Here is a 24,121-nt window from a genome sequence, read left to right as displayed (position 1 = left end):
CTCTCTCTCCAGAGTCATCAGTCTTTTATGTGAGAATCAGTGAAAAAACTTAGGTCATTTAACGCAAATTAAAGGAAGACTATGGGGGAGAGGACAACGTCCTTCAAGTATTTTATGGGCAGTCAGTGCAAATGGGATTTGACTTATTCCGTTTAGCCCCACAGGCCAAAAGCAGCAGGAGATGATGGAAGGAGCCCTGAGGTCAATTTAAGCTTGTGAGGAAAGACTTCCTGACTGTGAGAGCTAAGCAGAGGTGGGCAGAGGGCTCAGGGAAGTAGTAGATCCCCAATCAATCAATAAGTATTCATTAAGGGTTTACTGTAACCTTGGTTGTACTCCAGGCTTTGATAACACAAGGACAAAGAATGAATCAATCCCTGCTCACAATGAGATTAGATTCTAATGAAGAAGAAACAAAGCATGTGTGTGTAAAGATGTCTACACACATGTATAGGTATGTGGGTGAGTTTATATATGTATATAGGTACATAAAATATGTACGTACATATGCTTAGAGAAAGATACACTTATATAGAGTTAGTCATTAGTGTAGTTATATATAATTTTTCATTTTTATTCTGTAGACATACAGTCCGTATGAAATTTCTTCATGTGTTTCTCTGTATACATGGATACTGATCTCCATTTCACTTCAGCCACAATTCATGGGCCCTTCTTGTCTCACCTTGGAACTAACCCCAGGACTCAGGTTCTCCTCACTCAGGAGACCCAGGGGGACCTGAAAACTGTCCTCTAGTCTTGGAGGCTGGTCCTGTAGGCGCAGGGTCAGTCAGACATGACTTGCAGGGTCCCTGAGGGCAGAACTGGGGCCATTGAGTGGAAAGGCAGGAGGCAGGTCCAGGCCAGGTTCCAGGACAAGAGCCTTCACAGAGATGACTGTGCTACTTCTGGAGGTGGTTGCTGCTCCCTCCCTAGGGGCTTCCTGTGGGAGGAACAGGCCTAGTGTTGGTCACAGCTGAAAGAGCCTATGGTATGAGGCCAGGGGCTGTGAGGGTGAGGGGTGACCCCATGAACCATTTCTGGGAGAACATTGAGAAGGAGGTTGAGGCAGGGATTGAGGGGTGAGTGATGACATGGGTTTGTGGGTCAGAGGGCAGACATACTTACCTGGTATAATAGAGCCAAGTGAGACCATAGGTGAGGAGGAAGCCAGCCCCCATGAGGGCTCCTCGGAGGAATATGACCATCATGGGCCAAGTGCTATTCTTCTGGAGAGAGGAGGCTGCTGGGAACAGGAATGAGGGCTGGTTAGGGTGGGCTCATTGTGCCCCAGGCTTCAGTCATTCCCTTCCATTCTAGTGCTTCACCCACCCCAAGTTTTCTCCTCTCATGCATCCTCTGCCTTGATGCCTGTCTACTGAGATGCTTTTCCTAGACTGTAGTCCCATCTATGCTACAGCTTCTTGGAGCCCCAGGTGATACTGGGTGAAGAGTGAAACTCGTAGTGGGAGAAGCAGCCCTGCCAAGGCCTCGGCAGCCTCACCGCATGGGAATCAGATCTCCCTGATCACCCCATCCCCAGTACATGTATATCTATCTATCCTATGTTCAGTTCTCTTTCTCTTAAAAAAATCAGGACATTGGTCCATCTCTTGTCCTCCGTAGTCCATGGCCTTTGATATGCTCTGGAAACCCTCTCCTCACTCTAGGTCTCAGTTTCTTCATCTATAAAATGAAATGTTTGGATGAACTTGTGTAGGTCTGTTCCAGTTCTACATTCTGTGATCCTTTGGGATAATACTGCTTCCCAGTCATTAGAGGCTGAAGGCTTTTCCCACTGTGCTTCCCAAATGGGTCCTCCCTGGAGGAAGGCAATGTTTCTACTCCTCCTTAATCAGTTCTTTATCCCACTCACCACAGTAGCAATTCCAAACTTTTCCATCTGTTCTCAGGTCTCTCCTGGCACCTCATTTCTCACCCTTTCAGCTGAGGACTGTACCTCAGACTCTACCCAATGATTGAGACCATTGACTGAGAACTCCTTTGGGTATCCTCTTCCTCTCCTCACATCCCTGAGACATATCACTAAATGTCTTCCTCACCCCACATCACTGAGATACCTTCCTTCTCTCCTCCTTTACTCTGATCTTGGATGAAGAAGATGCTGTCCTTTTTCTCCAGGCTAAAGCCTCTACCTGGATCCTTGAGCCCATTTCTTCCTTGACCAAATGCTATCACTGTCTCTCCCACTCTCTCTTGTTTGAATTCTCTGCCTATCTACTGACTCCAGCCCCACTCACAACAAACGTGTCTATGTGGCCTTCAACCTTAAGAATTACCTTCTGAAAAAGAACTCAAAATGAAAACACCCATAGCTGTTATAGCCAAATTCCATAACTCCAAGGTCAATGGCAAAATATTCCAAGCAATCAGAAAAAATATTCCAAGCAGTCCAAATACTGTGGAACCTCAGTCAGTATCACATGAGATTTTGCATTAACTACTATAAAGGGCCACTAGGTAAGAGAGTGGATGGAGTGCCAGGACTGAAATCAGGAAGACTCACCTTTGTAGAGACCAATTCCAGGCTCAGACACTTATTAGCTCTGAGACTCTGGCAAGTCATTTAACCCTGTTTGCCTCAGTTTCTTCATCTATAAAACAAGCTAGAGAAGGAAACGCCAAAATACTCTATTATCTTTGCCAAGAAAAACTCAAATGGGGTCAGAAGGAGTCAGATCTGATTGGAACAACTGAACAAGTTTAGAGGAATGGAGAACTCGGAATATGATGTACCAGAAGACAACGTAGCTAGGATTACAACTAAAAATTATCTAGCTGGCAAACCTGATTATAATTTTACAGGGGAAAAAATGTATTGACTTTATTTATTTATAAGCTTTATTTATCTATTTATTCATTTATTTATTAGCTTTCTCATTATTTAATGAGAAAGTGGAGTTTCAAACATCCTGATGAAAAGAGCAGAGCTGAAAACAAAATATCACATTCAAACATAGGGCTCAAGAGAAGCATAACAAGGTAAACATGAAAGAGAAATTTCATAAGGGTCTCCATAATGTTAAAGCATTTACATTCCTATATAAGGAGATGAGCCACGTAACTCCTGAGAACTTGATCATTGTTGAGCCAGTTAGAAGGCATGTGCATAGACAGAGGGCAGAAATATAAATCCCATACGTTGGGATGATATCAAAGAAAGAATGCAAGAGTGAGAAAAAGGGATGCACTGAAAAAAGGGGAAAGGGAGATGAAGAATAAGGAAACCATCACACATCAAAGATAAATGCAAGGAAGAGCTTTTACAATGGAAGGAGTGGAGAGATAAGTGGAGAGGGGAGAGGAGGGAGTGGTGGTATCATTTGGACCTCATTCTCATCTGAATCAGTTCAAAGAAGGAACAATTCTCTCTCTGTCTCTCTGTCTCTCTCTGTCTCTCTGTCTCTGTCTCTCTCTGTCTCTTTGTCTCTGTCTCTGTCTCTGTCTCTCTCTCTCTCTGTCTCTCTCTCTCTCTCTCTCTCTCACACACACACACACAGACGCACACACACACAGACTCAGATTTACAAATCCATATTACCCAACAGAAAAGGAGGCTAAGCAGTACCAGAATTCTACTACAAAGCAGGAATCATCAAAACAATTTAATGCTAGGTATTAAAGAGAGTGAATGATTAATGGATTAGGTATACAACATTCCAAAGTACCTACAGTTACTCAAAGACAAATTTAAAGATCTGAGATTTGGCTGTAAGAACTCACTATTCAATGAACAGCACTGGGAAAACTATAAAGCAGTCGAGTAGAAAAGAGATATAGACTAAATCTCATCCCACATAGCAAGATAAGTTCAAATGCAAAATTGACATCATAAGCTTATTGGAGGAACATGGAAAAACTTCCTTTTCAGATCTATTGATAAGAGTAGCATTTGTAGAAGAGGTAGACTGAATGACAGGAGGCGAAATGCATAGTTTTGATTACATGAAATGAAAATGTTTTTCCACAAAAAAAGGAAATAGGGAAAGAAATTATATTACATTTCACTGATAAAAGTCTCATTTTTTTAAATAAATAGGAACTGAGTCAAAATTATAAAAATTATAAAAGAGACAGTTTTTAATCAATAAATGATCTAGGCATATGAACAGGTGGTTTTCAGAAGAAGAAATCAAAGCTTTTCGTAGTCATATGAAAAAATGCTCTGTCACTAATTATTAGACAAATTCACATTAAGCAACTCTGAGGTACTACCTCTTATACCTTATACTGGCTAATATGATGAAAAAGAAAAACGTCAAATAATAGAGGCAGTGTGGAAAAAGAGGCACACTAATGCACTTTTGGTGCGGCTGTGAACTGGTCTAACCATTGTGAGAACAATCTGAAATAATGCACAAAGGGCTATAAAACTCTACATCCTTTGACACCTCCCTCAATACTCCTACTAGATCTGTACTCCAAAGAGGTCAAAGAAAAAGTAGAAAGACCTATGTGTACAAAATTATTTGTAGCAGCTCTTTTGGTGGGAGCAAAAAAATTGGAAATTGAAAGAATACCCATCAGTTGGGGAATGGTTGAACAAGTTGTGATGTAGGATTACGAGGGAATATTATTGTACCTTAAGAAATGAAAAATGAACAAGTTCAGAAAATCCTTGAAAGACTTATGAACTAATGCAAAGTGAAATGAGCAAAAGCAGGGCAAATTTGTGCCTAGTGACAGCATGCATTTACTGTAAGGATGATTAACCATGAAAGATTTAACAACTCTAATGAAGACAATGATACAAAAAAAAAATTCTCAGGTCTCATGACAAAGAATCTATCCACCTCCATAGATGAACTGTGGAGATGATGGACTCAGTGCAGACTGAATCATTTTTTCATCTTTTTCTGAAATCTCTTTTGCATGACTATATATAATATGTGTGTGTGTGTGTGTGTGTGTGTGTGTGTGTGTGATGAGTATTGTATTTCTATCCTTCTCAATTAATGGAGGGAAGAAAGATTTCAGAATTGAAAAGAAAAATTTTAATTCAACAATCGAAAAAAGAAAAGCAAAAACACCAATAAAAAACACTGATGCAGACGCAGAAAGGAGCTCCCCAACCCACCTGGCTTTTTAACCGAAACAGGTAATGAGGAAGAATGAATGCAAGAGTAGCAATGCTATGGGAAGGCGTGATCAGGGATGTTCAAACTGGGAAGGAGTTGAAGCTGGGAGAGAAGCTAAGGATGAGGAAAAGGGTGGAGGGGAGAAGCAGGGAAAGGCTCAGGGTCACTGCTTATTGTAGAAGGAAAGGACAACGCCCTGCAGAGAGAAGGAAGATTCTCACCTTGTATCTGTTTTCTCTTTTAAAGGAAAAGACCAGTGGGTAGAAAAGAAGTAGTGAAAGTGGCTAAGGGACTGAGAAATGATGTCGGAATTTCACTTTGGGCATTTAAGTGGGGTTTTGCTGGATTACGTATATTTTGTACAAGGATTTAGGCTTTTTTTTTCGCATTGAGAGGGAGAGAAAATAAATTACATACATACATGTATACACACAGATTTATATAATGTACACACACACACACACTCGGATCAGAGGCTCCACTAAATGGAAAAGGACAAGTGTTCTAATTTCTTTTTTTAAGAGTGGAATTTTTAGCCTGTTACCCTGGAATCTTCTCTCCTCCTGCCCAGGAGAATATTAATGCCTGTCCTAAGAAATGATCAGACCCGGGCAGACCACCTTGCCTTCATCTCACTGCTTTGGGGAAGGGGCAGTGGATGATGTGGGGGCCAACTCCAGGTGTGCCCCTCACTGTCTGTGACACTGAGTCCATCATGCAGTTTGGGGAACTGAAAGGGGGAGGAACCAGGGAAGAAAAAAAGATTGCACTAAGGACCTAGTACGTGCCAGTCTCTGTGCCCAGGACATCACAGACATGATCCCATCAATAATAATGACAATAATAGCTAACATTCCTACATCACTTCCTATGTGCCAGGTGCTTTGTGAAGCACTTTACAGATATGATCCCATGCAACTATAATAATAGCTGACATTTACATAAAGCCTTACGTGTTAGATGTTCTTATCCCAATTTTACACATGAGGACACTGAGGCAAATGGCTTCAAAGAGTTTCCCAGTTTCACCCATCTTCTAAATATCTGAGGCAGGATTTGAACTCAGATCATCATGGCTCTAGACCCAGTGCTGTATCCACTGAGTCACAGCTTCCCCATTTGATCCTGGAAGCTCAAGTGGAGTCAGGGGCCTGGATTGTTTTAAATCATGACTTGACTACACACTGGGCCATAAATGTGACTTTGAGCAAGTCACTTTTCCTCTATAAATATCTGTTTTTTTAATCCGATAAAGGAAGGGTACTGGAAATTGTCTTCTGATTCTCCATCTCATAATCCTATGAAATCGCTGCCTGAACCCAGGGAAATGTACATATCTGAGGATTTCTGAGACACTAAAGCAGGCTATCATTTCCTGAACCCCCCCACCCCCCAGATCCCCTCTTCCTCCCAGCCTCCACACTAACAGAAAGAGTCAGAGGGCTAGCAAACTTGTGGTACCAATTCCACAGAGGACACCTAGGATTACAACTTTTTGGAACACAAGAGATGGTGTGGGCCCAATGGGCAGAACAGGAGTTTGGTTTGAACAGAGGTCGTGGCCCTATTGGTCCCACTGTCTCCAGGAACCTCTCTCCCCCATTCATTCCCTGGCACCATCTGGAAGAGCAGGATGTGGGTCCCCTGTGGGTTCTTCTCACAGCTGATAGTGATTTGGGGACCCTGTCCACCTTCACTCTCAGGTTGCTGTTGGCCGAGGACCCAGACCTGGTTGATGTCACCTAGAAGGTGGGACTGTTACTACTGTCCTCCACAAGCATCCCCCATACAATCCAAAGCAAGGAGGGGACTGACTGCTGGGACGGAAAGGGTATGGAACAAACCCTGTTTGACTCAGGAGCAAGATGAACTGAACGCCCTCTTATTCAGCGACACTCTCCTTTCCCCACCAGGACCCAAGCACCCTGTGGTGCCTAGCCCCCTCACACTCACATTGCACAGAGACCATCAGGAAGGCCACCTTAGAGCCCAGAGGATGCTGAGCCAGGCAGGTGTAATTGCCTCCATCTGCTGGGCCCAAGTGGGGCAGATCCAAGGACAGGACTCGATCCTCTGAGGTCTGGGAAGAGGCCAGGGTTTGGTCCCCCAGGATCCAACTCAGTGTAGCTGGGGGATTGCTGGTGGCAGCACAGAGCAGGTGAAGGGACTGGCCCTCTTGCAGCACAAGAGCTGAGCTGTTTCCTGGGACAAAAACTGAAAAAGATCAGGAGGTTCCAGGAGTGAAAATCTGGAGGGTTCTCAGAGACCTCCTAAATTGTACCCAGCAGGCACATGGCAGCTGGAAGACAGGTGTGACTTCCCCAAGATCCCAGGAGGAAAGGGCGAGTGGAAGAGGACAGGACCCGAGGCAGGAAGGGAATCCCCAGGCCCAGCCCAGCCTGACTTCCTGCCCTTTCTCCTTGCCCTGCATCTTCCCTGGCTGGTCCCCAGACCATGGAGGCCTCCCCTGCCTCTCCTGCTGCCAGGGCACACTCAGCCTGGGTCGTGTTCCTGCCTTTGCCTCAGGTTGGGTTTTGTTTATCTTCTTTTCCTTCCTTCCTTCCTTCCTTCCTTCCTTCCTTCCTTCCTTCCTTCCTTCCTTCCTTCCTTCCTTCCTTCCTTCCTGTCTTTCTTCCTTTTCTTTCTTCTATCATTTTGTTTCTTTTCCTTAATAACTTCTTTTTCTTCTTTGTTTTCTTCTTTCTTTCTTTCCTTCTTTTCTTTTTTTTTTAAATTAATTTATTTATTTAGCTTTTAACATTCATTTTAACAAAATTTTGGGTTCCAAATTTTCTCCCCTTTTGTCCCCTTCCCCCCAAACACCAAGCATTCTAATTGCCCCTATGACCAATCTGCCCTCTCTTCTATCATCCCTCTCTCCCCTTGTCTCCATCTTCTCTTTTGTCCTGTAGGGCCAGATAACTTTCTATACCCCTTTACCTGTATTTCTTATTTCCTAGTGGCAAGAACGTTACTCGACAGTTGTTCCTAACAATTTGAGTTCCAACTTCTTTACCTCCCTCCCTCCCCACCCCTTCCCTTTGGAGGCCAAGTTATACAATATAGGCCAAATCTGTGTAGTTTTGCAAATGACTTCCATAATAGTTGTGTTGTATAAGACTAACTGTATTTCCCTCCATCCTATCCTGTTCCGCATTACTTCTATTCTCTTTTGATCCTGTCCCTCTCCATGAGTGTGGACCTCAAATTGCTCCCTCCTCCCCATGTCCTCCCTTCCATCATCCCCCCCCACCCTGCTTATCCCCTTATCCCCCACTATCCTGTATTGTAAGATAGGTTTTCATACCAAAATAAGTGTGCATTTTATTCCTTCCTTTAGTGGAATGTGATGAGAGTAAACTTCATGATTTTCTCTCACCTCCTCTCTTTTTCCCTCCACTAAGAAGTCTTTTGCTTGCCTCTTTTACGAGAGATAATTTGCCCCATTCCATTTCTCCCTTTCTCCTCCCAACATATTTCTCTCTCACTGCTTGATTTCATTTTTTAAGATATGAGCCCATCCTCTTCAATTCATTCTGTGCACTCTGTCTCTATGTGTGTGTGTATGTGTGCATGTGTGTGTGTGTAATCCCACCCAGTACCCAGATAGTGAAAAGTTTCAAGAGTTACAAATACTGTCTTTCCATGTAGGAATGTAAGCAGTTCAACCTTAGTAAGTCCCTTATGACTTCTCTTTGCTGTTTACCTTTTCATGGTTCTCTTCATTCTTGTGTTTGAAAGTCAAATTTTCTTTTCAGCTCTGGTCTTTTCATCAAGAATGCTTGAAAGTCCTCTATTTCATTGAAAGACCAATTTTTCCCCTGAAGTATTATACTCAGTTTTGCTGGGTAGGTGATTCTTGGTTTTAGTCCTAGTTCCTTTGACTTCTGGAATATCATATTCCATGTCCTTCTATCCCTTAATGTGAAAGCTGCTAGATCTTGTGTTATCCTGATTGTATTTCCACAATACTTGAATTGTTTCTTTCTAGCTGCTTGCAGTATTTTCTCCTTGAGCAGAAACCTCTGGAATTTGGCCACAATGTTCCTAGGAGTTTCTCTTTTTGGATCTCTTTCAGGCGGTGTTCTGTAGATTCCTGGAATATTTATTTTGCTCTCTGGTTCTAGAATGAAAGATGATGTCTAGGCTCTTTTTTTGATCATGGCTTTCAGGTAGACCCATAATTTTTAAATTGTCTCTCCTGGATCTATTTTCCAGGTCAGTTTTTTTTCCAATGAGATATTTCACATTACCTTCCATTTTTTCATTCTTTTGGTTTTGTTTTGTGATTTCTTCGTTTCTCATAAAGTCATTAGCCTTCATCTGTTCCATTCTAATTTTGAAAGAACTATTTTCTTCAGTGAGCTTTTGAATCTCCTTTTCCATTTGGTTAATTCTGCTTTTGAAAGCATTCTTCTCCTCATTGGCTTTTTGAACCTCTTTTGCCAATTGAGTTAGCCTGTTTTTCAAGGTGTTATTTTCTTCAGCATTTTTTTGGGTCTCCTTTAGCAGGGTGCTGACCTGCTGTTCATGCTTTGACTGCATGTCTCTCATTTCTCTTCCCAGCTTTTCCGCCACCTCTCTAACTTGATTTTCAAAATCCTTTTTGAGCTCTTCCATGGCCTGAGCCCATTGGGTGGGCTGGGATATAGAAGCCTTGACTTCTGTGTCTTTGCCTGATGGTAAGCATTGTTCTTCCTCATCAGAAAGGAAGGGAGGAAATGCCTGTTCACCAAGAAAGTAACCTTCTATAGTCTTATTTCTTTTCCCTTTTCTGGGCATTTTCCCAGCCAGTGACTTGACTTCTGAATATTCTCTTCACACCCACTTCGCCTCTGGATCCTCCCAGCCAGTGCTTGGGGTCTGAGATTCAAATGCTGCTTCCCAGCCTCAGGGCTTTTGGAGGGGGCAGGGCTGCTATTCAGTGTGAGATTAAGTTCAGCTGCTCAGGTGGGGGCAGGGTCGCCTCACAGGCTCAGTTCCCTCAGGGAGTTTATGCAGAGACCTTCAACAATGGATCTGGGCTCCTGGCTGCTTGGGGAGCCCAGGTCTGCTCCCACCTCCACTGCTGCCTTCCAAGGGGGCCTGAGTTATGGGGGCACCCCACTCCCCTCTCGACACACCAAAGAGACCCTCTCACCGACCCTCGTCACCTGTAGGTGGAGGGACCCGCGCAGCCACTGGGATCCCGTCCCTGAAGCCCACTTGGGTCTACTCCTCTTGGTGCTGAGGCCGCGGCAGGGCTGTGCTTGGCTCCCAGTCGGAGGCCCCCAGTCCTCGGCGCAAAGGACCTTTTGCGAGAGGTTTGCAGGTCCCTCTGGAACAGAAATCTCCTTCGCTCCAATGTTCTGTGGCCTCTGGTGCTGCAGAATTCACAGTGAGTTGCTATTTACAGATGTTCTGTGGGTTGTGAGTTTGGAGCTACGTGTATGTGCATCTTTCTACTCCACCATCTTGGCTCCGCCCCTTTCCTTCTTTTCTACTTTCTTTCATCTCCTTTTTTCTTCCTTCTTTTCTTCTTTCTTTATCTCTTTTCCATCCTGCCTTTGTGCTTTTTTTCTTTCTTCTTCTCCTTTCTTCTCCTTTCTTTCGTTGTCCCCCTCTTCCCTTTTCCCTTCTATCCATTTTCTTCCTTATTTCTGACTTTTTTCTTTTTTTCATTCCTACTGTATTTCTATGTTTTGTTCTTCCATCCCTCTTCCCTCCTTTCTTTCTATATTACTTTCTTTACCTTCCACTTCCTTTATCTCTTACTTGTATCCTGTCTTTCTTTTCTTACTTCCTCTCTCTCTCTCTCTCTCTCTCTCTCTCTCTCTCTCTCTCTCTCTCTCTCTCTCTGTCTGTCTCTCTCTCTCTCACTGTACCAATTAAGGGAAAGTTAACCTGAATCACAGACACAACAAACAAGGTCTCAGGGACTGAAATGTCTGCACATTAAGCCTGGGAATCTAATATCCCGGGAGCCCACTCTAATCACCGCTAGGTTACACTTTCTCACACTCAGCAGCCCAGGGGCCTCCAGGCCCACAATGCACCTGTCCTGACTGAATGCTCAAGCTCAGCCTGGATGACCAGATTCCAGTCCCTCACTGACAGAACCTCCTTGACCCATCCCCCATAGCTTCCTCCTATACAAGCCTCTCAAAGCCCCAGATCAGTCCTGAAACCAGCATCAATGCCCCAGGTAACAAAATCTCCTTTGGTCTGGACTGCAGAGATCTGGATCAACTTCCCCAACAGGGAAACCATGATGGGTCCAGACAGACAGAGTACTGCCCTGGAAACTGGACCTCAAGATGAACCTTGTCCCTGTCAGTCCAAGCCTGGTGAGGTCACTACATTCAGTCAGTACATTTGGAGTTCACATCTCTCTGGTGCTGGGACCTGTGTGCACTAGGTCAGGCCCCCCTCACAGCTCTGAGCCTCAGTTTTCTCATCTGGAAATTGAGCACAAGAACTCTTCCACTCCTTTTCTCCTGGGGAAGTTGGGAAGAAAATGGTTTGTAATCCTTAAAGTCATGAGTAAATGGGAGCTCATGAAATTCTAGGAGGAGGAGAGGCAGCCCAGGCCAAAGAGAACCTGGGCCTGCAGTGTGAGAGAACCTGTTTCTCCTGTGTCCCTCCTCTCCCTGATATGCACACCCACCCTCAGAGGAGAAACTGAAGCCCCCAGGTTCCCTCCCTGCCCTCCCTCTGGGGCTCTGCCCATACCTGTTGTCCTGCTGTCCTGGGCCATGGTGATGGTCACATTCTGCACAGCATCTGAAACAGAAGCACCAGGCTGGCTGGGGGTGGGGCTCTCTGTCCAGCCCAGCACCAGGCAGGGAAGAGATTAAATTCCAGAATCACAGACTAACATTGGCACATGACACCACGGAAGCTGTGAGAGAGAGAAAATAGGAAATCCCTGGCCCAGCTAGGAGGTGTAGTGAGTAGAGCCCTGGACCTGGGGTCAGGAGGACCTGAGTTCAAATCTGTCCTCAGACACTTGACACATTTACTAGCTGTGTGACCTTGGGCAAATCACTTAACCCCAATTGCCTTGCCTTCCCCCCTCCATGAATAAATGAATGAATGAATAAAAATTGGAAATCCCTGCCTTTGTTTGCATTGGGAGCCAGCTTTCTCTGCCCTGGCTCAGGAAAAAAGGCATATGATTTTCCAGGGCTGGGCCTGGAGTCTAGTCTCTCCATGTGCTGTTCCCTTGGCCTCTCTCTTGTAGGATGGAGGCCTCCTGCCCCAGTACTCACAGGACACATTGAGTTGGATGGTTCTCTCTGCACTCAAACGGCCTCCAGGACGTGTCACCTGACAGGTGAGTTTGGTGCCATGATGCTGGTGCCCAGGGATGAAGGAGACCTGTGAGGAGTGGGATGGCCCGGAGCTTTGTGACTTGGAGGAGAGGGCAGCCCTCATCCAGGAGAATATGAAGGGCCTATTATCCCCACAGGCCCAAGAAAATGTACATTTCAGAGTCACTGAGTTTCCTGACTCCAACACCTCTGGAATAGCGATGTCTGGTTTCTGGATCACATTTGGAGAGTCTGAAGAGAGACAGTAAGACATGGTCTGGGGAGGGGAATGAGGCCTTTAGTGTTCTTCCAGATGCTGGTACCCACCGCACTGTGTTCCCCTCATAGCAGGATCTCATTCAGGCCCCTTCTCCTCACCAGCCTCCTGGGGGCATCCCCTTCATCCTCAGCACCTGAGTCACTCACAGATGATAGATCAAGAGTATATCAAAGGCAATAGAGAATAATATCTTGGACGTAAGAGGAAACTGAATCCCAGAGAAGGAAGGGAAATAATATGGCAAAATGCCCCAAAGAGAGTCAGGCAGACACCTGGGATTTGAATCTCCTTCCTTTGGCAGCAGCTCCAGAGTTCTTTCCAGCAGAACCACAGCCCCTCTAACCCTGGTCTGGGGTCCTGGTTCCTCACAATGAGCAACCCACCACGTTGTCTCCCCTCCACAGCTCTGGAGCTTTAGTCAAGGTCTTTACTCCCTTCGCTGGATCTGCTCTGTTTCCTGAGTGGCTTCCCCATGTGTCCTCCACATTCTCTTACCCCTCCCACAGGCAGGCTCATGGTCTCCAAGGTCAGCCCATTCCCCAGACCTCTCTGCCTCATCCCTCCCAGGAGAGGAGCATCCTACCTGTCACATTCACATAAAGTAGATGCTTTTGGTAATTGTATATATCATCTCCTTTTTTCAAATAGAAGTAGTACTCCCCCTTGTCTGAAGACTTGGCATCTGTGATGCTCAGAGAGCTGTTGGGGATGGAAGCTCAATTCCGTGTGGACAGTCTCGGGCGGGTAAAGGTGGGAACTTCTAAATCTTAGAGCTCTCACGAGACCCCCCCAGGAAACGGCTGGGAATCGAGGTGAACCGAGCTATCTCGTGTATTTCCGCCTCTTCCCATGAGAAACGTGATGGGAGAGAGATCTCCCCGCCCTCGAGATTGTCCCGGATTGGAGCACACCTAGTTACCTAACAGCACGGCATTTAGATGCAAACTATGCTGCTGGAGAGTTAAGTAGGATCAGTGAAGCCTGAAAGCTCTCTTAGCACGTGAGGAGCCAAAGAGGACACAAGGCTCCGCTTTTCCTCTTCTCCTTCTCTCCCCTCCCCCTCTCTCCCCGCTTGTACTTCTACTTCCAATCTCTTATTGTAAGATCTTTGCCTCCTCGGGAGATTCTTCTATCCCTCCTAAGGAAGAATCCCCTGCACTTGTAACTAGACCCTGAAATAAAGCTCAACCCTTGTTCGACTCTGGAACGTCCTTTCTCTCATACGAGCATCCAGTTTGGCCAACCGAAGACCTCGGGAGGTGAGGTAAGAAGACTCGGGTAGCCCACAGGCCTCTAGGCCTGGCAGAGAGCAATTGTTCATCCTGGGATCCCCAAGGAGATGAAATCTCCCCTGGGCGTCCTCCTCTACCGTGTCATACGGGTCATTGGTGGCCATGAGACTGTCAATAAAACGTTGTTTTTTGTACCAGTAGCCATAAACTCTGCTGCGACCAAAGAGTGATATTCTGTAATCTTCAATGGTGCAGAGGATGTGGGCACACATGCCCTCCTGCACAGTTACGGAGGGCTGTAGATCCAGTCTTTGGGACAGGGACCCTGAGGGCAGACAGAGGCCTGGTCAGCGTCACCAACTCTTCTCACCCCTCAGACCAGCCTCCCTCTGCCCCAACCTCACTCACCCTCCCAGAACAGGGGCAGCAGCAGCAGTAGCAGCAGCATGGATGAGACAGGAGAGAGGCAGGCTGTGCTGTGGCTCTGTGTCACTCCCTGAACCCCTTGGCTCCCTCTAGCCATCCGTGTCAGGCTCAGAGAAAAGAGGAAGAGGAAACAGGAAACCCTGGTGTGAAAAGAAGGGGAGGACCATCCTCAGAAGAGGAACTCCTGTCCTCTCCCCACAGTGGGTTTCTGGCCTCCTTAGCTGAGCTCAGTGAGAAAGGCCCTCCTGTCCTGGGCCAGCTGCAGGGACAGTCAGGACTCAGGTGCTGGGGGAGGACAGATCTGCTGCACAAGCTGGGGCTGTGGGTCTTGTATGGACCAGCTTGTCTATGTGGCTGATGGAGGCAGTGACCAGTGCCTGGCCCAGAGGTGGTGCTGACCACTAAACACTGCTGCCCCTGTCCTGTGAAAGGGCACCTGGGATCAGGAAGACCTGAGCTGAAATCCTGCCTCAGGCATCTCCTGTCAGTCTTTCCTCTGTCTGAGCCTCAGTTTTCCCATGTGTAAAATGGGGACAGTTACAATACCCATCTCTCATCCTTGTTGTGAGGATCAAATGTGATATTCACCAAGTGTTGTGAAGACCTTGAACCACGGCACAAAGGCTGGTGATGATGATTACAACTTCCCTCTCCTCTAAGGTCTCTCCCACCCAGGTCTAGTAGCCAACTGCCTGTTTCTCAGAAATGGCATTCCATCTCTCATCTCCATGCCTTTGCCCTGGCTGTGTCCTATGCCTGGAAGCCTTACATTCCTCCTTTCCTTTTTCCTGGCTTGAATCAAACCTCAGCCATGATGCAACTTCTCACTTCCCCTTCCCATTTAAGTTCTCTGCTCTCCCTGTCCCTTCTTAGTACCTGGCTATGGACTTCCTGGTGAATTGGGCCTGGTTTTGTCTTTCTTGCAGTCCTTAGTGCTTATTATAATCCCTGCACACAGTAGGCACTTAATTAATGCTGGGTGACTCTTGTCTGGCTGCCAGTTCTTTTCATGTGGATTTCCGTGGTCTTGGCCCTCAGTGTCTTCCTGGATTCACCTTTCCAATGATGCTTTAGTTCACACTGACCTTCATGTGCTTCTCTGTATTCCTATAACTACACGAGTCCCATTTTCCAGAGTTTTCATCCCTCATAATTCAGTCAGCTTCCCTACACCATTGGGTCGCCCCTGTCCCTTTTCTTGTGCTGGTGACAGTATTTGAGCCTCCATGATTTTTGTTATGGATGTTCTGGTAGCTATGGGACCTTTCTGTCCTGTCTTTGATCTCCTTGGGATTCAATCTCAGTAAATACTGTCAAAGCAGGTCAGATCCTGTTCCCCAGGGTTTCACCTACAAACCCTGCAATGACTCATGAACGGCCTCCTCTGTGCCAGGCACTGTACAGGGCACTGTTGATGCAGAGACATGGGAGATGTGCCCCCCTTTGGGGAGCTTAGTGTCAACTTAGTGTAGGGGGAGGATTAACCCCTGCAGAGCCTGATGTAAAGCTCTTCTGGGCCCACTCAGCTTCTACTGATCAGACTGACAGTTGAGGTTGGGTGGGAGGACTATAACACTCCCCCTGGGCTCTCCCTCTGGTGTCTCTGCTACCCTGTGGTATAAGGACCAAGGTTGGCCTCCTCCAGGCCCTTCACAGCTTGGAGTCCTCCAGTCCTGGCCTGCCCCCTTGGTACACCAGCTCAGCACTTCCTCTGATTCTTTCACTCAGTGCTATGATGATTCCCTGGAGGGCAACACCTGCCTTCATCCAATGACTGAATGTTCTGGAATGCCTGAAATTGACTGAAGGCCTGTCCATACATTGTGGGGAGTTTAGAGGAAAGTCTCTTAATACCTGCCTTACTCTGGTGTTGACTGATTCCCTCCTAGGGTCTGGAGATCCTCTGATCAATTTTTGTGAAGCTGGAACCCCACTGGTTCACAACATGTGTACTCATTAATGTGGAAGTTTGAGGCAAGCTCAGCAAACTGAGGATGGAAGCATTGATGTGGGAGACGACATCTCAGGCCATCTAGATACGCTGCAACGTCCTGTTACACTATCTGTAATTACTCACCATAACACTTTCTGGAACAAAATATACATGTATGTACGTATGTACGTATATGTATATCTATCTGTCTGTCTGCTATATCATTTTGTACCATGTCTGCAAGCTTGATGTGCTTATCTTGGTTTTCTGTCCTCACATGATTAAATTTCTTTGGTTCCAACCAGCCAACAACAACTTAAGACAAACAACCATGTGTGATGAAAAGAACAGTTTAACCTGTTATTTAATTCTCTCCTCTTGTATCTTATTTGAAAACATTATTTCTGATTACACTTTTGGGGATTATTTGTAGCAAATTCCATTTTCCTGTTGCTTTATTTTGAAATGATGCACATATGTATGTATGTGTGTACGTGTAGATAAATAGATAGATAGATAGATCCCAGGGGAAACAATTTATTGCTGTGTTTGCCTCTCACTCCTTCTCCTCCTTTTTAAAAAAATGTGGGCAGATTTACATTTAGGATTATAATTTTTAACTTTACATTTTTCTCAGTCATTTAAAAAACATTTCCAAGTAGTTGAGTAAGCAAAATCAAGACAGGAGGAATATTGTGTATTGATTATCTGTTCATTGGGGGAAAATATGAAATGGAGTGTTTGGAAGAAGGCCAAAGAAGGAAGAAAGAAAAGCATTTCTCTCCCGTTCTACAGATTGCCTCAACATAAAAGACAAGAGAAAGTTGAGTTCGTCAGTTGGATGACAGTTATGACATTTGGGTGACAGGTGTGATTTTATATAATAGTGGTAAGATATTTCAAATATTCACCTCTATCTCTTTCATTTTCTCTCTTCTCTTTCTGTTTTTTCTTTCATTCTTTCTCTCTCTTGCTCTCTCTTCTCACACATCTCTCTCTCTTAACCTGCACAAAGCGCTTGCTTTCTTAAAGAGAGGGGAGACGTAGGAGGGAGGTGGTGAATTGGGAACTCAAATGTTAATAAAGTAATGAAAACTTTTACATAATTGGGAAATGTTTAATAAAATAAATAATTTTTAAAAAATCATGAGAAAGGATATTGGAGAAGGGCAAATGTGGTCTCAGTTTGCAAGAGGGGAGAGGACATTCTGCTCATTGAAGAACTATGAAATTGACTTCAGTTCCCAGGGGTGTGGTAGAATGAATGACTAAAGAGAAAGTTGGGTAATGCTTAGATATGGATGGAGTAATGGTGATGAACAAGCTTGACTTCCCCAACCAAAGATCATGCCAGAGTCTCCTCACTTCCTTTTCTGGACACAATTACTAACTTAGTAGATGAAGAGAATGATGCCATGGACATAGTTGGCCTGAATTTCAGCACAACATTGGAAGAGTGATCACATCCTATGGAGAAGATGGGCAACATTACAGTCAGGTGCATTAGAACTGTTTGAATGGCTGCACTCAGAGAGCAGTTGTTGATGGTTCAATGTCATCAAAGCAAGAGGTCTCTAGGAGACTAACCCAGATATCTGTCCTGGGCTCTGTGGTGTGCAGCATTTTTATCAGAGACTTGGATGAAGGTACATGTGATTTGATCATCGGATTTTGAGATGACGCAGAACTCTCAGAAGCTGTGAACACAGTGTATGAGGCAGGATGAAAATGATGTCAAAAGCCTGCCAAACTGGGCTTTATCTAATAATCTAGCATTTTACAGGGGCTTCTGTGTGATCCAGTGGATAGACCCTTGGACTTAAAGTCAGGGAAAACTGAATACTAATTCGGTCTCAACCACTTACAGCTGTCTGATCCTGGACAAGTCACTTCATTTCTGTTTGCCTCAGTTTCCTATACTGTAAAATGGAACAGGGATAGCTCCCACCTCCCAGGATTGTTGTGAGGATCAAAAGCCCTAATGGTTCTAAAGGTGCTTAGTACAATGCCTGGGTCTTCCTGGGCACTATAGAAATGCTCATTCTCTTTTCTCTTCCCCAAGAGGGAGAAATGTAAAGTCTCACCCTTGGGGACAAAAATTAATTTCCTAAGTGTGATAAAAGGAAGCCATTGTAATGCCAATGTGATACCCACAGTATACATATACATGCATATATGCATATTTTCAGGGTAAATTCACAAAATATAAACTCTCTTCCTCAAACACAAAACCACAATATTTATTCAGACACTAGAAAGCCAAATCCATCTTTGTAAGAAAGAAATCTATACACATTATCAGTGCGGGGAGCAAGACCACCCTCAAGCCTTTTTTCCATTAGGCCTCAACACCAAAAAGCTCCCCTAGGCTACATTTCTCCCTCTCTCACTCACTCTACCTGGTCTGCCTCACCTCTGCTTCACTCTCCCTCAGCTCTCCCCTTCTTGCCCCACCCCTTTGGCAAGTCCTCTCCTTCAGTTCTGACTGCTCTGACCTACTTCTTCTCAACTCTTCTCTAGCTCTGCCTCTTCTTCTTTCATCCTTTCAGCAAATTCCTCCCATTGTAGAGTCATGTGACTCAAGCTTCCAGGTGACGCAGGCAGATCACATGGCCCTATTAACGAATAGGAAAGATCTTCCCATTTAAATTACCATTAGAGGGGCAAAGATCTCTTCTATCACTGCTTCCCACTGAGATTGCATGTAGAGCTGTCCCTGCCTCAAGGAATCCCATTTGAGGGATCAGTCCTATTTATTTTTATTTATTTGTCTTTAGTTCTCAATATTCACTTCTACAAGGTTTTGAGTTCCAAATTTTCTCTCCATTCCTTCCTCCACCCCTCCCAAGACAGGCTGCATTCTGATAACCCTTTCCCCCAACCTGGCCTCCATTCTATCACTGCTCCCTTCTCTTATCCCCATCCCCTCTCTTTTTTTGTAGGGCAAGGTAAATTTCTATACTCCATTGCCTGTGTGTCTTCTTTCCCATTTGGATGTAAAAACAATTTTTAACCTTTGTTTTTATAACTTTGTGAGTTCCAACTTCTATCCCTTCCTCTCCCCCTACCCCCATTGAGAAGGTAAGTAATTCAAAACAGGTTATTACCTTTGTGGGCACACAAAACACTTCCTTAACTGTAGTTCCCTCCATTCTATCCTGCCCCCCATTTATTCTGTTCTTAATTTTGACCCTGTCCCTCCTCAAAAGTGTTTACTTCTTATTATCCCCTCCCCACTTTTGCCCTCCCTTCTAATACCCCTCCCAAGTTGCTCATTCCCCCTCCCCTGTACTTTCCTGTAGGGCAAGATATATTTTCATACTCAAGTGAATGTGCTTGTTATTCCTTCCTTAAGCCAAATCTGATGAGATTAAGGTTCACTGTTTCCCTCTCTCCTCCATCCTCTTCCCCTCCAATGTAAAAGCTTTTTCTTGGCTCTTTTATGTGAGAGATAATTTATCCCATTCTATTTCTCCCTTTCTCTTTCTCCCAATATATTTCTCTCTCATCTATTAATTTTATTTTTTTAGTTATTGTCTCTTCATATTCAACTCACCCTGTGCCCTCTGCCTATACACATACACACACACATATGTATATTTATAATCCCTCCAACTACCCCAATACTGAGAAAACTTTGAAGGGTACAAATTATATCTTTCCATGTAGGAAAGTAAACAGTTCAACTTTAGTAAGTCTCTGATGATTTCTCTTTCTTGTTTATCTTTCTATGCTTCTCTTGATTGTTGCATTTGAAAGTCAAATTTTCTATTCAGCTCTGATCCTTTCATCAAGAATGCTTGAAAGTCCTCTATTTCATTAAATGATCATTGTTTTCCTCTATTTCATTAAGTGATCATTTTTTCTCCTGAAGGACTATACTCAGTTTTGGTGGGTAGGTGATTGTTCATTTTAATCCTAGCTCCTTTGACCTCTGGAATATCATATTCCCAACCCTTCATTCCCTTAATGTAGAAGTTGCTAGATCTCATGTCATCCTGGTTGTGTTTCCACAGTACTAGAATTGTTTCTTTCTGGCTGCTTGCAATGTTTTCTTCTTCACTTGGTAACTCTAGTTGTCTGTAGTGTTGCTAGGAGTTTTCCTTTTGGGATCTCTTTCCTTCTGTGGGTTCTGCAGCTCCAGAATTTGCTTAAAGTAATTTTTTTTTACATGTATTTGGGTTTTTTTGGAGGAGAGCTCAAGTAAGTCCCTGTTTGTTCTCTGCCATCTTGTCTCCATCCCCTTGAAGGGTATTTACTAGATGGAATTGAAAGAGGGTCATATTGAAAGAGGAATCCCTCATGTAGAGGTAACAGATGCCTTGAAGGATCAGTGCTCCTTTTCCCTGGTGAGACCTATATGTCCCCACTGGATTCCTGTTTTATTATCCCCCCCTTTACCTTATCTCTCTGATGCTCGCACTCCCAGCTCTCCGTTCCAACAGAGGAAGAGACAGAGGGGAGAGTCCTTGTATAAAATCACTCAGATTTGGTAGAAGGATCAGGAGTAAAAAAAACCCTCTCCCCACTCTGAGCCCAATGGGTTATTCCACTGATACATCCTCCAATTTATATTTTAATTAATTTTGTGTGAAATCAATGTTATATATAATTGTGATCATAGCAAGCCCATGGGAGTAGACTCAAGTTGTCTTTTGAGGAAAACAATACGTATGTTTACATACATATTTATACAAATCATATTGATGTGTATATATTATATATATATATAAATGCATGTGAGGAGTTATCTATCTATATGTATCAGGCTACTTCTGTGTCTGTCTATCTCTAGCTATCTCACCCATATATCTGTCTATCTATCTACCTATGTGTCTATCTACCTATCTATCTATCTGTAGCTATCTATATCCATCTGTATCTCTCTACCTTTATTGTCTGTCTGTCAGTCTATCTGTTTTTATCATCTCTCTCTCTCACTCTCTCTCTCTGGGAATTGTGGGATTTGAATGAACCATAGTGACTCCACATTGTGACTCAATTCTGGATCTAGATCCATTTTCTTTTATTTTTTTCCATTTAGGGATGTAGTTACTCTTGTCCAATTTCTTTCTTGTGAGAAAACATCATTCACTTATGGGAATTGTGAGGAATTTATATTTCGTTATTTCAACTTACCTCTGTGTGGCTGGGAAGCTGAACTCCCTCTACCTGCTATTTAGAGACACTTAACTGAGGACCTTGGTTATACCAACCAGAAACCTAGGTAGATTCGCAAAGGGATGCAAGGAGTTTCCTCACAATTGTACATCTCAAGCACCCATATGTCTTGTCTTAAAATTGGCCTGATACCGGTCAACGAGTTACTGTGTACTTGTTCCTGTGTTTGAATAGGGATACTTGGGGGAGTGTGATACTGCTTTTTCTGATTTTAGGGAATTTCATCTGTTTTCACTCCCCCTTCCAACCCCAAAAGGCCCTAAGCATTTTTTCCTCCAATATGAAATCAGACTTTATCTTATCTTGTATCCTGTTTATTGTTATCTTTTATTGTATAAAAATCTGTGTCCCCCTGTGTTTGGGGTCCAGTGTCAAGCTGAGGTGGCCTGCTCCTAATTTGCTATGCAATTGACATGCATTGCTTAAAAAACTGATAAACCAACCCTTCATCCAGAAATAGGCCTACTGGGTCTATACCCCAAAGAGACCAAAGAAAAAGGAAGAGGCTCTATATTGACAAAAATATTCATAATATCTCTTTTTGTGGGGGCCAAGAACTGCAAATTGAGGGGATGCCTATCAGCTGAGGAATGGCTGGACAAACTATAGTATGGTCATGATGGAATACTACTTTTCTATAAGAAATGATTAGCAGGGTGTTTTCAGAAAAAACTCAGGGAGACTTACATGAACTGATGTAAAATAAAGTTGAACCAGGAGAACACCGTACACAACAGCAACTTTGTACATTGATCAATTGTGAATGACAGCTGTTTTTAGCAATATAATGATCTAAGACAAGGATTTATAATGAAAAATGCTATCCATCTCCAGAGAAAGAACTGGAGTTTGAATGCAGATCACAGCATACTTCTAAAAACTTTTTCTTATTTTTCTTGTTTGTTTCTTTTTTGGTCTATGTTTTCTTTTGCAATATGGCTAATAAGGAAAGGTTGCAGAACTCTACATGTGCAATTTTGTCATATTGCTTGCCTTCTCAAGCAGGGGGGAAGGGAGGAGAAAGGAAAGGAATATGAAACTCAAAATATGTGTTAAAATAAATGTTTAACTTTTTTTGTTTAGATGTAAATGAGAAAAAATAACAATGCAAAATAAATAAATAAATTGACATTCTCAGAAGCTAGATCCTTTCACTTCTCAATTATTGCAGATTTTCCCCACCATAGTCTTTCCCTGTCTATCTATATCTACCTCTCTGAATCTGTCTCTATCTGCTGTCTGTCTGTCTATCTTTCTGCCTAACCATGCGTCTCTCAGTTCAACTCATTCTCTCACTGGGTCAGTGTTCTGCAGGTTTTAAAGGCCACAGTATCAGGGAATAGAAAGAAACCCTGCTTTATAGTGCAGGGACCTGGTTTGAAAACAGGCCCTGTCACTTTCCAGGCATGTAGCTTCATGGAAATTGCATGTCTCCTCTGCTCTTCTATTTTCCCATTTGTTAAGCTAGACAGTTGGAGCAGATAACTGACTTGTTACCTGTGACAACTGGTCAAGCTGTTATCATCCCAGAGAGGGGAAGGAACTCTTGTAAGGTCACACAGAAAGTCAAGTTTTTTAAAAACTACAATTCATATGCATATGGAGAAACTGAGGAAGGGACATGAAGAAGGTTTTGTAGGTAACAATAATAGCTAACATTTCTAGGTTTGTAAAGACAGCCAGATAGTGGCATAGTACACAGAGCACAGGACCTGCAGTCAGGAAGACCTTAGTTCCAAACTTGCCTCAGAAATTTCCTAGCTTTGTGACCCTGAGCATGGCATTTAACTCCTGATTGACTCAGTTTACTCATCTGTAAAATGAGGATAACATAAAGTTGTTGTAAGTATGAAATAAGAGAATATTTGTAAAGCACTTGTGAACCTTAAAATGCCATCTAAATGCTAGGAACTACTATCATGAGATATCCCACACTGGATCATTGCATTATAGATTTAGAAGTGAAAATGACCATAAGCATCCAGTCTCCTCCTGTTATTTCTGAAGAGACATATGAGCAGACAGAGATTAGGTGTTGGGTTCAAACTCAGGTCTACACACAGCCACCAAGGTGTAGACACACGTGGTTTGGAAACCACATTCTCCACCTTCACAATCAGTGTTTCTGGTGCTATGGCAACCCCTTGGTGTGCCCTGTTAAACACAGAGTATCCCATTCTAGTCTGCATGTCTCCTCAACCCAGGTCACCGCTCCTCAGTAACCTCAAAGGTCCTTTTGTGGCTAAATCTAAGATATCCTGTTCCTTTCTGAGCCTCAGTTTTCTCATGAGTGACATGAGGTTGGAAATACTCAGGCACCAAGCAAAGGGCCTTCATAGTACGTACTTAGCAAATATTAAGCTGAAATGTTTGATAAATGCCCTTACTACTTGGAACTTGCTCAGTACTCTGACTATCAGCATTCCTCATGCTTGCATCTTATTTCCTTGCTAGACTGGAAGATATACAGGGGCAGTGAATTTTGAATATCTAAATCCTGTATCTTCCCTAGTGAGGAGTCTGAAATGGGAAATTCTGGAGACTGTAGCTCTAATCATGAAGCCAACCAAGCTTAATAAAGGAACAGTAAAGACGCTCAACCAAGTGAATCCAAGCGATTGACCCATCCAGCAGAGATGTTGTGCCCTGTGAAGAGCTAATACTGCTCAGGAGTAGAG

General features: G+C 43.9%; 1 protein-coding gene across 1 annotated transcript; it reads right to left on the bottom strand.

The window, feature by feature from the left end:
• Nucleotides 1–225: 225 nt before the first annotated feature.
• LOC140503638 (sialic acid-binding Ig-like lectin 14) lies at nucleotides 226–14,464 on the bottom strand. Its single transcript, XM_072607783.1, has 8 exons — nucleotides 14,312–14,464; nucleotides 13,976–14,228; nucleotides 13,255–13,370; nucleotides 12,350–12,643; nucleotides 11,811–11,861; nucleotides 7,053–7,313; nucleotides 1,129–1,243; nucleotides 226–943 (listed from the first exon to the last, which is right to left on the bottom strand). The coding sequence occupies exons 1-8, from the start codon at nucleotides 14,424–14,426 to the stop codon at nucleotides 886–888; spliced, it is 1,263 nt and encodes a 420-aa protein (XP_072463884.1). The 5' UTR covers nucleotides 14,427–14,464; the 3' UTR covers nucleotides 226–885.
• Nucleotides 14,465–24,121: the final 9,657 nt, after the last annotated feature.

The sequence above is a fragment of the Notamacropus eugenii genome, chromosome 5, assembly GCF_028372415.1.
Source record: "Notamacropus eugenii isolate mMacEug1 chromosome 5, mMacEug1.pri_v2, whole genome shotgun sequence".
Lineage (NCBI taxonomy): Eukaryota > Metazoa > Chordata > Mammalia > Diprotodontia > Macropodidae > Notamacropus > Notamacropus eugenii.
Note: the sequence above shows the minus strand (reverse complement) of the source record. Positions and strands in the feature narration are given on the sequence as shown.